We start from the raw sequence: 10140 nt of genomic DNA, 5'->3' as shown, positions 1-10140 counted from the left end.
GAGGAGGCCAGGCTCTGAGGCGGGGATAGGACTGTCATGACGGACGGCCTACAGCTCCCAGCATGCACCGCGCGGCCAGCCCGGGGGGCGTTGCGGCCATGCGTGTCGGACTACAACTCCCAGAATGCACAGAGAAATGGCGGAGCGCTGCTGCAGGGAAGGGGTGAACTACAACTCCCAGCATACACCGCGCGGACAGGGAGACGCGCGATAATTTATTTATGGCGGTGACTACGACTCCCAGCATGCCCCTCACCGCCAGTGACTCCAGCATCATTTTCCCGCGCAGGCGCAGAGCAGCATCGATGCTGTGAGGAGGAGGAGGAGGAGGCGGAGGAGGCGGCGATGGCGCTCAACAAGAACCACTCGGAGGGCGGCGGCGTCATCGTTAACAACAGCGAGAAGTGAGGTGCTATCCCCTTCTCCCTTCCTCCGGCCGCGGGAGCCGGGGGATAGCGGCGAGCTGCCTTCTCCCCCCGCCCTCCTCCTGCCTTCCCCCTCAGGGGGAGTTGTGTGGGGAATGGGGGGGCGTGCTGAGGGGGTGAGGCGGGTAAAGGGGGTGCTTTAACCCTCTCGGTGCCGGCTTTGCTCATCCTCCCCTCTTCTCCATGTGGGTTAGGGGCTTTACGTATCCCCAGGGCCTTTGCGGGGGGAGCTCTGCTGGGCTTCAGCCGCAGGCCTTCCCCCTACACCGCTTCCCTCAGCATCCAGCCTGTCCTCAGCCTGCTGCCGGCTCTTGCTGCTGTCCTCAGCCTCACCCCCGAGGGCTCAGGGAGGGCTGGCAGAGCTCAGGTGATCTGTCCTGGACCCAGGCCTGCCCCTCGGGGATGCTGCACCTGCACAGTGCCTCAGCTCCAGGGCTGCCCGCTGTGCTTTGCCAGGCTCCTGGAGCACAGCCCCCTTTCTGTGTGTGCGGGAAGGAGCGACAGTGTTGGGAAAAGGTGCTGGGATATAACCATGGAAACGGCAAGCCTGCACAGAGCTGCCTCTGTCTGCATGGCAAAGGGCTGTCCGCACCCTCTGTCTGCCAGCGTGCTTCTGACGTGGCAGTCATCTGCTTCGGGGACAAAGGAGTGGTTCATCCTTCAGGGCTGCTTTCCACGGGGCCACTTAAAAACTGCTGCAGGAATTCTGTGCCTGACTTCCACTTGGGATGTGGCCTTTCTTAGAAGGATTTAGTGAGATCGACTCAGGTGCTTAAATTTGCATTCCCTGAGAGAACTGCAGCAACTGAAGGTGTTGCTGATCCCAGCTGTCAGCCTGCCTGTCCCTGGGTTGGTCCAGCTGAAATGCTGCAGCCTGAACAGAGCAGGTCCCACTGCCCTTCCTGAGCTTTTCCTGGAAGGACAGGTATTTAAGGGCAGAAGGGAAAGGCAAATGACTGAGGATGGAAACACGTCAGCTGCCAAAGATAGAGGTGGTGGAGGTTTCTGCAGCTTTAGGGATTAGAGTTCCTAATGTGGGTGCTGTAATGTCAATACAAGTTACCTGCAGTGCCCATGCCAAGGTTTTAATCAGGTCAGTTTCTAATTGAGAATTAAGGAATCAGTGCAGACAGCACGGGTTAATGAAGTCTTGTGGCGAGGAAGGAAAGTTCCCCTGGATCACATTTTTTTGTCAGGGGTGCTTGAGCTGTGGTGAGGCCTTCAATAGCCATGTTGCATAAGCCAGCCTGAGCAGTTCCTTCTCCTGCAATCCTTCCTCTGTCGTGTTTCTTGTGGGCAACTGAATTAGGCAACTGATCCAGCAGAAATGCAGAACAATTTAAAACGAAAGTAAAAATGTCTTGATCTTGATCAGGTCAATTGATCGGGTCCGCTGCCTGGTTTTGCAGACAGCTGTGTCAGCATACTGAGGAGGGAACAAGCAGCCAGTGCTCCTTCAGTTGCTGCTGCCAACAACAAAAAAAAAAAAAAAAAGGCAAACCAGAACTGATTTTGTCTACTCAGCACGGTCTGAGGTTACAGGTGGTTTTGATTGGTCAGTAAACTTCTGTGCATGGTGCACTTGTGCCTTGAGCTATAACACTTGTCCCTTCTGTCACTGTTTGCAGTGTTCTGATGACCTACGACCATGTAGAAATTTCCTTCAGTGATCTGGAGCCAATGCCAGAGGCCTTCAAAGGGACCAAGAAAGGGAGTGTTTTCCTGACTCCCTACCGGGTAAGCGGTGAAAGGCTTTATCTTGGGTAAGGAGATAACGGCCCTGGAGTCTGTATTTAAATGTCCTCAATGCACAACAGTCAGGATAATCTACTCCTGCTTGAAGTGTGGCTCATCATCTCCCTCTGGGAAGCATTATGAATTCATGGCATATCCCATCTATTTGTCAACAGATAATAAATCTGATTAGTTTTTGTACAGGCAGCTGTTTAGTCCATCAGGAATCTTCAAATTGGAAATTTGCAATGGTCTGGAAACACTGAATGCAACAGCACAGCTACTAAATCATAGCTGTGTGAGCAGCGAGTTCTCTGGAAGCTGGGAGGAGTGTTATCTGAGCAAGGGACTTCCTGGAAGGCTTGATTACCTTGAGGATTTGGTTTACCCCTGTGGCTGTTCTGCGTAGAGTTGGCTTGCAGAACTGGTGATGTGGGAGGGAGTTTCAGTCCGTGGAGAAGTCTGTTCAGATAGTAAATCAGGGCTGTGTTTCCTGTTGGTTTTGAATAGCTCTTGTAATGTTATTTTCTTTTCAGGTTATCTTTGTGTCGAAGGGGAAGGATGCTATGCAGTCATTCGTGATGCCCTTTTATTTGTTGAAGGATTGTGAGATTAAGCAGCCAGTGTTTGGAGCAAATTACATCAAGGGCACAGTGAAAGCAGAGGCAGGAGGTGAGTGTCACGTAGTGTTTGTTCTGTGTCTCAGTTCAGCTGCTCAATTCATAGCAAAGTCCGGGCTAACCAAAACTTGACACTGACCAAATGGGTTTTCACAGTCCTGCTAAAGTGTGTTTTTTTCTTTGGCAGCTAAAAATACTCCCCTTATCAGCTCCCTGTTCAGTTACAATGAGCAGATCTGCTCTGCAACTCATCTTATTCCTGCCCTTTGCAAAACATGAAGTTCAATCAAACAAGTGATCTCAGCAAATAAACATCAGAGTGCAGGCAGCAGGAATGAGGATGCCATTTTGCTTTGGTCACTTGGGGTCACCTGTCCCACCTGCAGCCAGGTCCTCCTGTGCCAAAAACCCAGATCCTTTCTGGATCTGTTTGAGTTCTCAGGAGCAGATCCCCAGAGCACTTTGTCCATAATGTTTCTTGTGCAGTTCAAGGACAGGTGAACTATTGCTGTAGTGCATCTTGGCAGTGAAAATAGCACTTGGAAGGGAATGGACTGTCTTGAAATCAGGGAATTTAAGGAGCTGTTTTACATTAAACTCAATGAGAAGGCTGTGGCAGATGTTTTCAAGAATAATATTTGTTTTTACTGGTTTTTTTTACCAAAGGCACAGAGTTCAGCAAACTTTCATCCTCAGTCTGTTAGTTGTAGCATGGAAATCACAGCACAGGGTTTAGGAGCCTGTAGCTGGAATCCTGAAATCAGCATTGTAGCTTCTGCATGGGAGCTGAGTGGGACTGTCCAACATGAGAGGGAACTTGAGCAGTAATGACAGACCCAACTGTGTGAAAGGCAAAAGGCTTTAGCTAAATTTTTGTGAATTTTCCCCTGAGGCTGTCTCTTTTAATGATGATGTTGTCTTAAGAGCCATGAGAGTCTGGTTTAGCTTAAAAGGCTCTTTAATCTACTTGTTTCTGTTTCAGCACAGCTTCTGCTTTGGTGCTTTCTTGGGACTCTGGACTGTGCTTGTGTTTCTGTTTTATTCTGTAATGTGAGATGTCACTAATTTATTTGTTTTTTGATTATTATTTATCCTCACTTGAAATATCTTCCACGGACCCTAATGGATTTATGTGGACCCTGTTTTTCATTAAGCTCTTTGCTTCACTGGGCACTCAGATTCCCAAACTAATTTGCATCTGACAGTTAGGTGTAGTTGCAAAGGCTTTTTAGCAAACGGGATTAACCAAATCCCTGTCTTCTGCACTAATCTTATCCAAAGCAAGAGCAAATCCAGCACTCCTGATAGCTCAGCCTGTGTCAGCTGCTGTGGCAACAGCCACAGCTCCAGAAAGTTTTTGCAACTCTCCTTCATGGATGTTTCTTCTTCAGGTGTCTCTTGACCTGACAATACCCCAGTGTGAATTTTTCTGATGGTACCATAATTCTGCCACTTCCTCTGCTTCTTTTTTTTTTTTTTTTTTTTTTAGCTTGCATTTTTGGGATAAGCTCTTTAAAGAATTATATACAGAGCATCTGTAGATACAGCATGTAACCTAAATAGCATGGAAATGGCTTGTCCTTGCTCCTGAGTGCTGTCTCTTCTCCCTCAGGTGGCTGGGAAGGATCTGCCACATTCAAGATGACCTTTTCAGCTGGGGGTGCAATTGAATTTGGGCAGCGCATGCTGCAGGTGGCATCACAAGGTATGGAAGTCTGATGGTGTCTGCCACTTTTGTGGTTTCAGGAGCCCTTGCCAGAAGCTTGCTTTAAAAAATACTTTTTTCACATCCAATGAGCAGCAGATTATTGGGATAAAACTTACTTGTTTTTCTGATGACTCTCTGAGTTTGTTGGATTTCTTGGCCTGCATTTGATGCAGGCTTGATGTTCTGATGGGGTCTTGTCTTTGCTTTTCCAGTCTCCAGAGGTGAAATACCCAGTGGAGCTTATGGCTATTCCTACATGCCAAATGGATCCTATGCTTTTGCACCACCTGCAGCTAATGGGGGCTATCCATACCCACCTCCTCCTCCAGGTAAGCCTGGGAACTGAGGCTGGGGATCATTCTGGTTAGTAAGACTTAACATGGGTGAAAAGGTGAAGAAACACAGATTTCACACAGTGTTTTAATGATGACTTGTGTAGCTTTTGTTCCGGAGTTCAGTTATGTTTGCCTTGGCTTCTTTTGGTTGCTAACTCCACCCAGAGGAGTTAAATCTCTTGCTGTGTGATTCCTTTTCCTGACAGACTTCTATCCTGGTCCTCCTGCAGCAGATGGAGGCATGGGCTACATGCAGCTTCCACCCCCACCATACCCAGGGCCCATGGAACCTCCTGTCACTGGCCCAGACCTGCCTTCCACTCCTGCAGGTAAGGGCTGTGTCCAGGTGAATGAACTCACAACTGTTTTGTTATGGATGAAACAGACTTGGTTTCTTGTCTTTTGGGGAACTTTGAAGCTCCACTGAGAAGTTGAAATTGTTTAGCAGAACAGAAAGAACAGTAAGAAATTGATGGTGAAATGCGTTTGTGGTCCATTTTAGTTCACAGCTATGATTTTTTTTTTTTTAATTTGGTGATACTTGCTTCTCCTTCCCCTGTTTCACTCTGATTACTTTTGCTTAAGCAATATGGGACAGAGGAAGAGATGATGGAAAGGAGCTGGGGAAATATCAGCCTCATTTATCACTCATTTGGGATTTATTAAAATGTAAAAAGAGCCATTGTGGTTGGACACAGCCATAGATCTCTTTCAGATAAGCTTTTTTGTTTGGATAAGGATTTAATTTTTTTCTTTGTTTTGAATAAACAACGATTCATCTTTGAACTATTATTTGGAAAGTGGCACTGCTCCAGAGGGTTGTACAAGATTTTTCTGCAGAAATAGAGGATCTGGATTATCCTTATAAATTCCCATCTTTAATACATGAATCCCCTGAGCTGCTATAAATTGTGCTGATTTTTGTTTTGCCTTGTGTTTCCACTCCCAGGAAGGATGATTTATTCACTGTCTGTTTATAAAGGGCATTGTCTGTATTTAGGCAAGGCAGCAGCAAGCATTCATTTATGGCTGACAGGCAAGTCCCAGGTGACATTTCCAAACTAAATCTTGGTCTGTTTCACTGGGAGCTGACAATTGTGTGGCAACTGGAAGAGATAATACTCAATTGTGTTCGTTGTAGCTATTTTGCAACTTGAGCATTGGTCATATGGTGCTCAGTTAGTAACACTTGATGGCCAGGAATATGTGGAGTTCTTGTTTCATTGCAAGAGTTCTGTGTGTCCCTAACGTGTCACCTCTCTCCCTGTGACAGCTGAAGCCAAGGCTGCTGAAGCTGCTGCCAGTGCTTACTACAGCCCAGGCAACCCCCACAACGTCTACATGCCCACGGTGAGTCCCTGGGCTGTTCTGGGCTTGAAGGGGGAGCCCAAGTGTGTGTCTGGCAGATCTTCTCCCAGTGGCACAGCAAAGTTTGTTGAATTGATGTTGGTGTCTTGGGGTTTTTTGGCAGGGTTTGAGTTTAATTTTCGATTCTTAGTCATGCACTGATGTTCTTTTATCTCTATTGCAGGACCAGCCACCCCCGCCTCCATACTTCCCACCAGAGGACAAGAAAAACCAATAGGCTGACACACAACTTCCCCACAACTTGTTGCTTTCTTTTTTTCCATTTTGGCAGAATTCTGGGGCACAGTCCATAGCACTGAGGTGTAGAGCCTTCCCTCAAGGCACACAGCTTTCAGGGGCTCTAGCAGTAGGTCTGTGCAGAGTGAGGGGAGGGATTTTGGCAGCCTGGGTCACCTCTGAGGGTTTGCTGTCCTGCAGCATTCCCTCCTCCCTGTGTGCAGCATTGCTACAACTGGGGGTTCTCTTCATCTGTGCTTGCTTCCCTTAGCTCTGTTTCTTTTGATACTTAAATTATGTCTCTTCAGAGTCAGCATCTGCTCCAAACTGCTAATTAATATGATCATGACATGGACACAAGACTCTTAGGGATGGGGGGTGTCCTGAATTTACCTTAGTGTGCATCCAGGAGCACCTCTGGACACAGGGATGCCTCTGATTATTCCTTTTAGCCCAGAGTGTCACATCCAGCTCTTTGCTCCTGAGAAAGGTCTTCAAAGGGAACCTTTTGGATCTCAAAGGAAATACACACTTATGACATTTTTCAGTATATATTCAACTTTCTTGTGGTGTTTTTTTTTTAATCTACATCATTCCTGACAATCATAGCAAATAATCTGGTAGCCCTTCAAATTTCCCTGCTGCGCACTGTGTGTGGTGAGGCTGACCAACATCCTTCCTCAGACACACTGCTCTTCACAGGGTTCTCCAGTAGCATCTGACCAGTTTAGACCCCATGGGAACACGAATGTTTCTGTTGTCTCTATTTTCCAGTTAGATATGTGAGTTCACTAAATCCCAAATACCCTCCTCATAGTCTGTAATGCACTTTTATTTTTCCTTTGTTGTAACACGAGTTACACTTTTTGGCCAGTGAAGCATCCTCCTGCTGTGATTTACCTGGTGAATGAACAGCTAACAGGCAGAAAGTAGTTGTTTTACTTCTGCTCTGGAAGCACTTGAGAGAATATGCAAAACATTGGAATAAGCTGTAAGGTACAAAGTGTTGTTTATTGCTGTTTGTGTTCCTGGTCCAGCCGTGAATTCCCAGCTACTTGAAAGCAGACTCCTCATAGCATTGATTCCTTGGTCTCATTAGCAACAACTCCAGTGCAGAACCTCTGCAGGACTGATCAGAATCTGGGCTGTGAAACTTTTGTGTTGTACAAAGCTTTGCACAAGTCACACTTCACTGACTTCTGACAGCTGAGAGAGAAAATCCTTCCCAACAAAGTGTGACAGAAGATCCTGTGCTAGGGAACTGCTGAGACTTGCTGCATGCAGCCTGCTTGGAGAGAAAAAACATCCACCTGTTGTTTTCATTTGAGTTTAGCTAATTAATGAAATTGCTACTGTTTGTGCACTGACTTTTCTAGAATTGCTACTGCAGTGATGTAAAGAAATGGTTATTTAAAAAAATATATTTATTTTGAAAGCGTTTGATTAATATATTAATGTGAAATGACTTTTGAATGCAGATTTGTTTTGCCAAGACTGTGAAGTAAAGAAAAATCAGCTCAAAAAACTTGGGGTATCTGTGTGTATGTGAGCGAGCAAACTTGGTGAGTTGGTGCCTTTGGATGGGGAGAGGAAGAATTAGAAGCAAAATCACTTGGATTGGGTTTGTGGCTCACACTGACACCTGTCAAACAGGAGTTACCCACAAGCTGCTCTCCAGGTATCATCCAAACCTCACTTGGCTTCATTCCTCTTCCCAGCAGCTGCTGGCTGCCTTCATTCTCTTGAATTCCTTGAACAGCCAGGGTGTACATCCACATTCTGCTCATTTTTACATCCCTTTTGCTTCTCACATCCTCTCACATGGCTGTTTCACTGCATTTTAAGGCTGGCTGAGCCACTTAATAGGTGGCTATTAAGTGAGTGGAGGAGGAAAGCTTTTGAGATAAAATTTTACAGTAGGGACTGAATAAATCCTGTTTGGTGAATTAAATTACTTCAAATCAAGGTTTCCTCAGTCACATCTGTCTGACTGTTAGATGCTGCTGAAACCTTTTTGCTCTGGCTCATTCCCAATTACCCTCTACTCCCAGACAGACAGAATCCTAGAAAACACAAATTGCATGAACTTTCCAGATCTCTTGCCCTGCCCTACTCCCTGTGCAGCTCTTAGGCCAACAATCAGAACAAATCCATGAGGGTTTGTTAAAAACCTCTCCTCAGCTAAGTGTGCTTGAGAGAGAAATATTTAGATATTTGCTCCCATGGGAACTCAGCTCCGTGGTTCAAGCTGAGTCACTTCCCTTAGAGTGGAGAAGGGACAAGACCTGCAGAGACACCATGAGGTCTCTGTCTGGCAAAAGGGAAATACATTCAAAGGATGAGTCAGGCTGGAATAAATGAAATATTCCTTAGCACGGGTGTCAGTGGCTAAATCTGGATTTGGCGCTGTGGGCTTTCCACAGTGGTTTGAGGTTGGATGTTCCGATTTCCCCCAGGCTGGAGCTGAGCACGGTCTGTGGGGAGGGGAGGAGGAGCAAGCCCAAAAAAGAGCTTGGGCGTGGTCTCGGTGTGTCTGGAGCGTGCTGATGGGAAGTGAAACAGATTTTGGGAGTGTTGAAGTTGTGGGGCCAAAAGGCTGAGCAAGTCACACAGCCAGCCAGGGTCAGGCAGGTTTTGGGCTGAGTGGAGCAGCACGATTTGGGAAGGTGCAGATTTTTTTGGGTGCTGGTGAGAATCCCTGCCCAAATTTGGCTTTGGTACTCAGCACTCTCTGCCATCCCCCTGATGGAAACTGGGAGCTGTCCTCTGCTTGGGAAAGGGCTCAGGGAGGATGGAAGGGTCAGCCAGTCGTGCTGCCCACGCAGAAGGTTTTAAATATTAATGTGGGGAAGTGCAATTTGAATTCTGCTGCTGCTCTGGAAGCAGGGTGGGAGTAGGGCAGTAGGAAATGTGCATTAACACGTCTCCAGGTCTGGTCTCTGCCTCAATGATTAACCAGCTGCCATGTGACAGCCAGCTTGGTACCATTAAATTCCAATATTTGGATGGTGTTATAACACTGAAGGAAAAGAGGAGGCATAGGGAACAATTAGTGTTGGATTCTTTGTCAGAGGCAGATTTTTCCACCACCATGTACAGTTCTGTCTCCTCATCTGAGAAGTCTCTCCCTGCCCCTGGTGCTGGGAAATGTGGCTGTTTCCCTCCTTTGGGGAGTGTGGGGTAACTGGGTATTTCCAAAGTGCTTTGAGATCTTGTGCAAAGCAGTGTTGCTGCAGGAACCGCGAGTGGTACTGACAGAGTTCCTACTGTCAGCCCTGAAATCCTGGTGCTGTCCCTGGGGGCTGGGGAAGGTCTTTACCCTGCAAGGATTACCCCATCCTTAGGGATTAAGAATCCCTGGAAGGGTTACCCCATCCTGTGTCTGCTTGCCCAGGGTTGCCTCCAGACGAAGGCAGAAATGGAGTCTCCTGTTCTTCCTCCCCATTCTGTCCAGGTTTTACCTCAAGCGCTGCAGCTTCATGAGACCTACTCCATAAAATCATTATTTTGTATTAATTTATTTCTAACTGAGGAGATGCAGTCATAGGGACCAGGGTTAAGCCCACCTGTCCAGCACCTCCCTGTCCTCTGTGTGTGCCTTCCTTTGGAGATCATGAGGACTTCTTCCCACTCTCCGAGCTGTAGATGGTCAGACTGTATCTCTGCCATGTGATGGACACTGTGGTTTATGAGTTTTGGCTCACAGCACTGTCTCCCTTCACAAACCCCGCTGG

General features: G+C 47.1%; 1 protein-coding gene across 3 annotated transcripts; it reads left to right on the top strand.

Moving 5' to 3' along the window:
* The first annotated feature begins 242 nt into the window (after nucleotides 1-242).
* WBP2 (WW domain binding protein 2) lies at nucleotides 243-7931 on the top strand. 3 transcript variants are annotated; one of them, XM_085077796.1, is made up of 8 exons: nucleotides 243-404; nucleotides 2054-2162; nucleotides 2696-2831; nucleotides 4392-4484; nucleotides 4700-4816; nucleotides 5053-5151; nucleotides 6096-6172; nucleotides 6354-7931. In XM_085077796.1, the coding sequence occupies exons 1-8, from the start codon at nucleotides 346-348 to the stop codon at nucleotides 6405-6407; spliced, it is 744 nt and encodes a 247-aa protein (XP_084933922.1). In that variant the 5' UTR covers nucleotides 243-345; the 3' UTR covers nucleotides 6408-7931. The 3 variants fall into 3 exon arrangements, with proteins under 3 accessions (XP_084933922.1, XP_084933919.1, XP_084933923.1); XM_085077793.1 differs by having other exon boundaries at nucleotides 5029-5151; XM_085077797.1 differs by having other exon boundaries at nucleotides 257-409; nucleotides 5029-5151.
* The last annotated feature ends 2209 nt before the right edge of the window (nucleotides 7932-10140 follow it).

This window comes from Lichenostomus cassidix, chromosome 18, assembly GCF_008360975.1.
Source record: "Lichenostomus cassidix isolate B80296 chromosome 18, HeHo_3.0, whole genome shotgun sequence".
In the NCBI taxonomy this organism is placed as follows: Eukaryota; Metazoa; Chordata; class Aves; order Passeriformes; family Meliphagidae; genus Lichenostomus; species Lichenostomus cassidix.
The sequence above is the reverse complement of the archived record's forward strand: the minus strand, read 5'-3'. Positions and strand labels throughout refer to the sequence as shown.

Excerpts from the sequence above, each read along its gene's own strand:
- WBP2 (XM_085077793.1), top strand. The coding sequence starts at position 346 with ATGGCGCTCAACAAGAACCACTCGGAGGGCGGCGGCGTCATCGTTAAC. Across the intron at positions 405-2,053 it reads ATCGTTAACAACAGCGAGAA|TGTTCTGATGACCTACGACC; the intron begins GTGAGGTGCTAT and ends CACTGTTTGCAG. Across the intron at positions 5,152-6,095 it reads CCTGCCTTCCACTCCTGCAG|CTGAAGCCAAGGCTGCTGAA; the intron begins GTAAGGGCTGTG and ends TCCCTGTGACAG.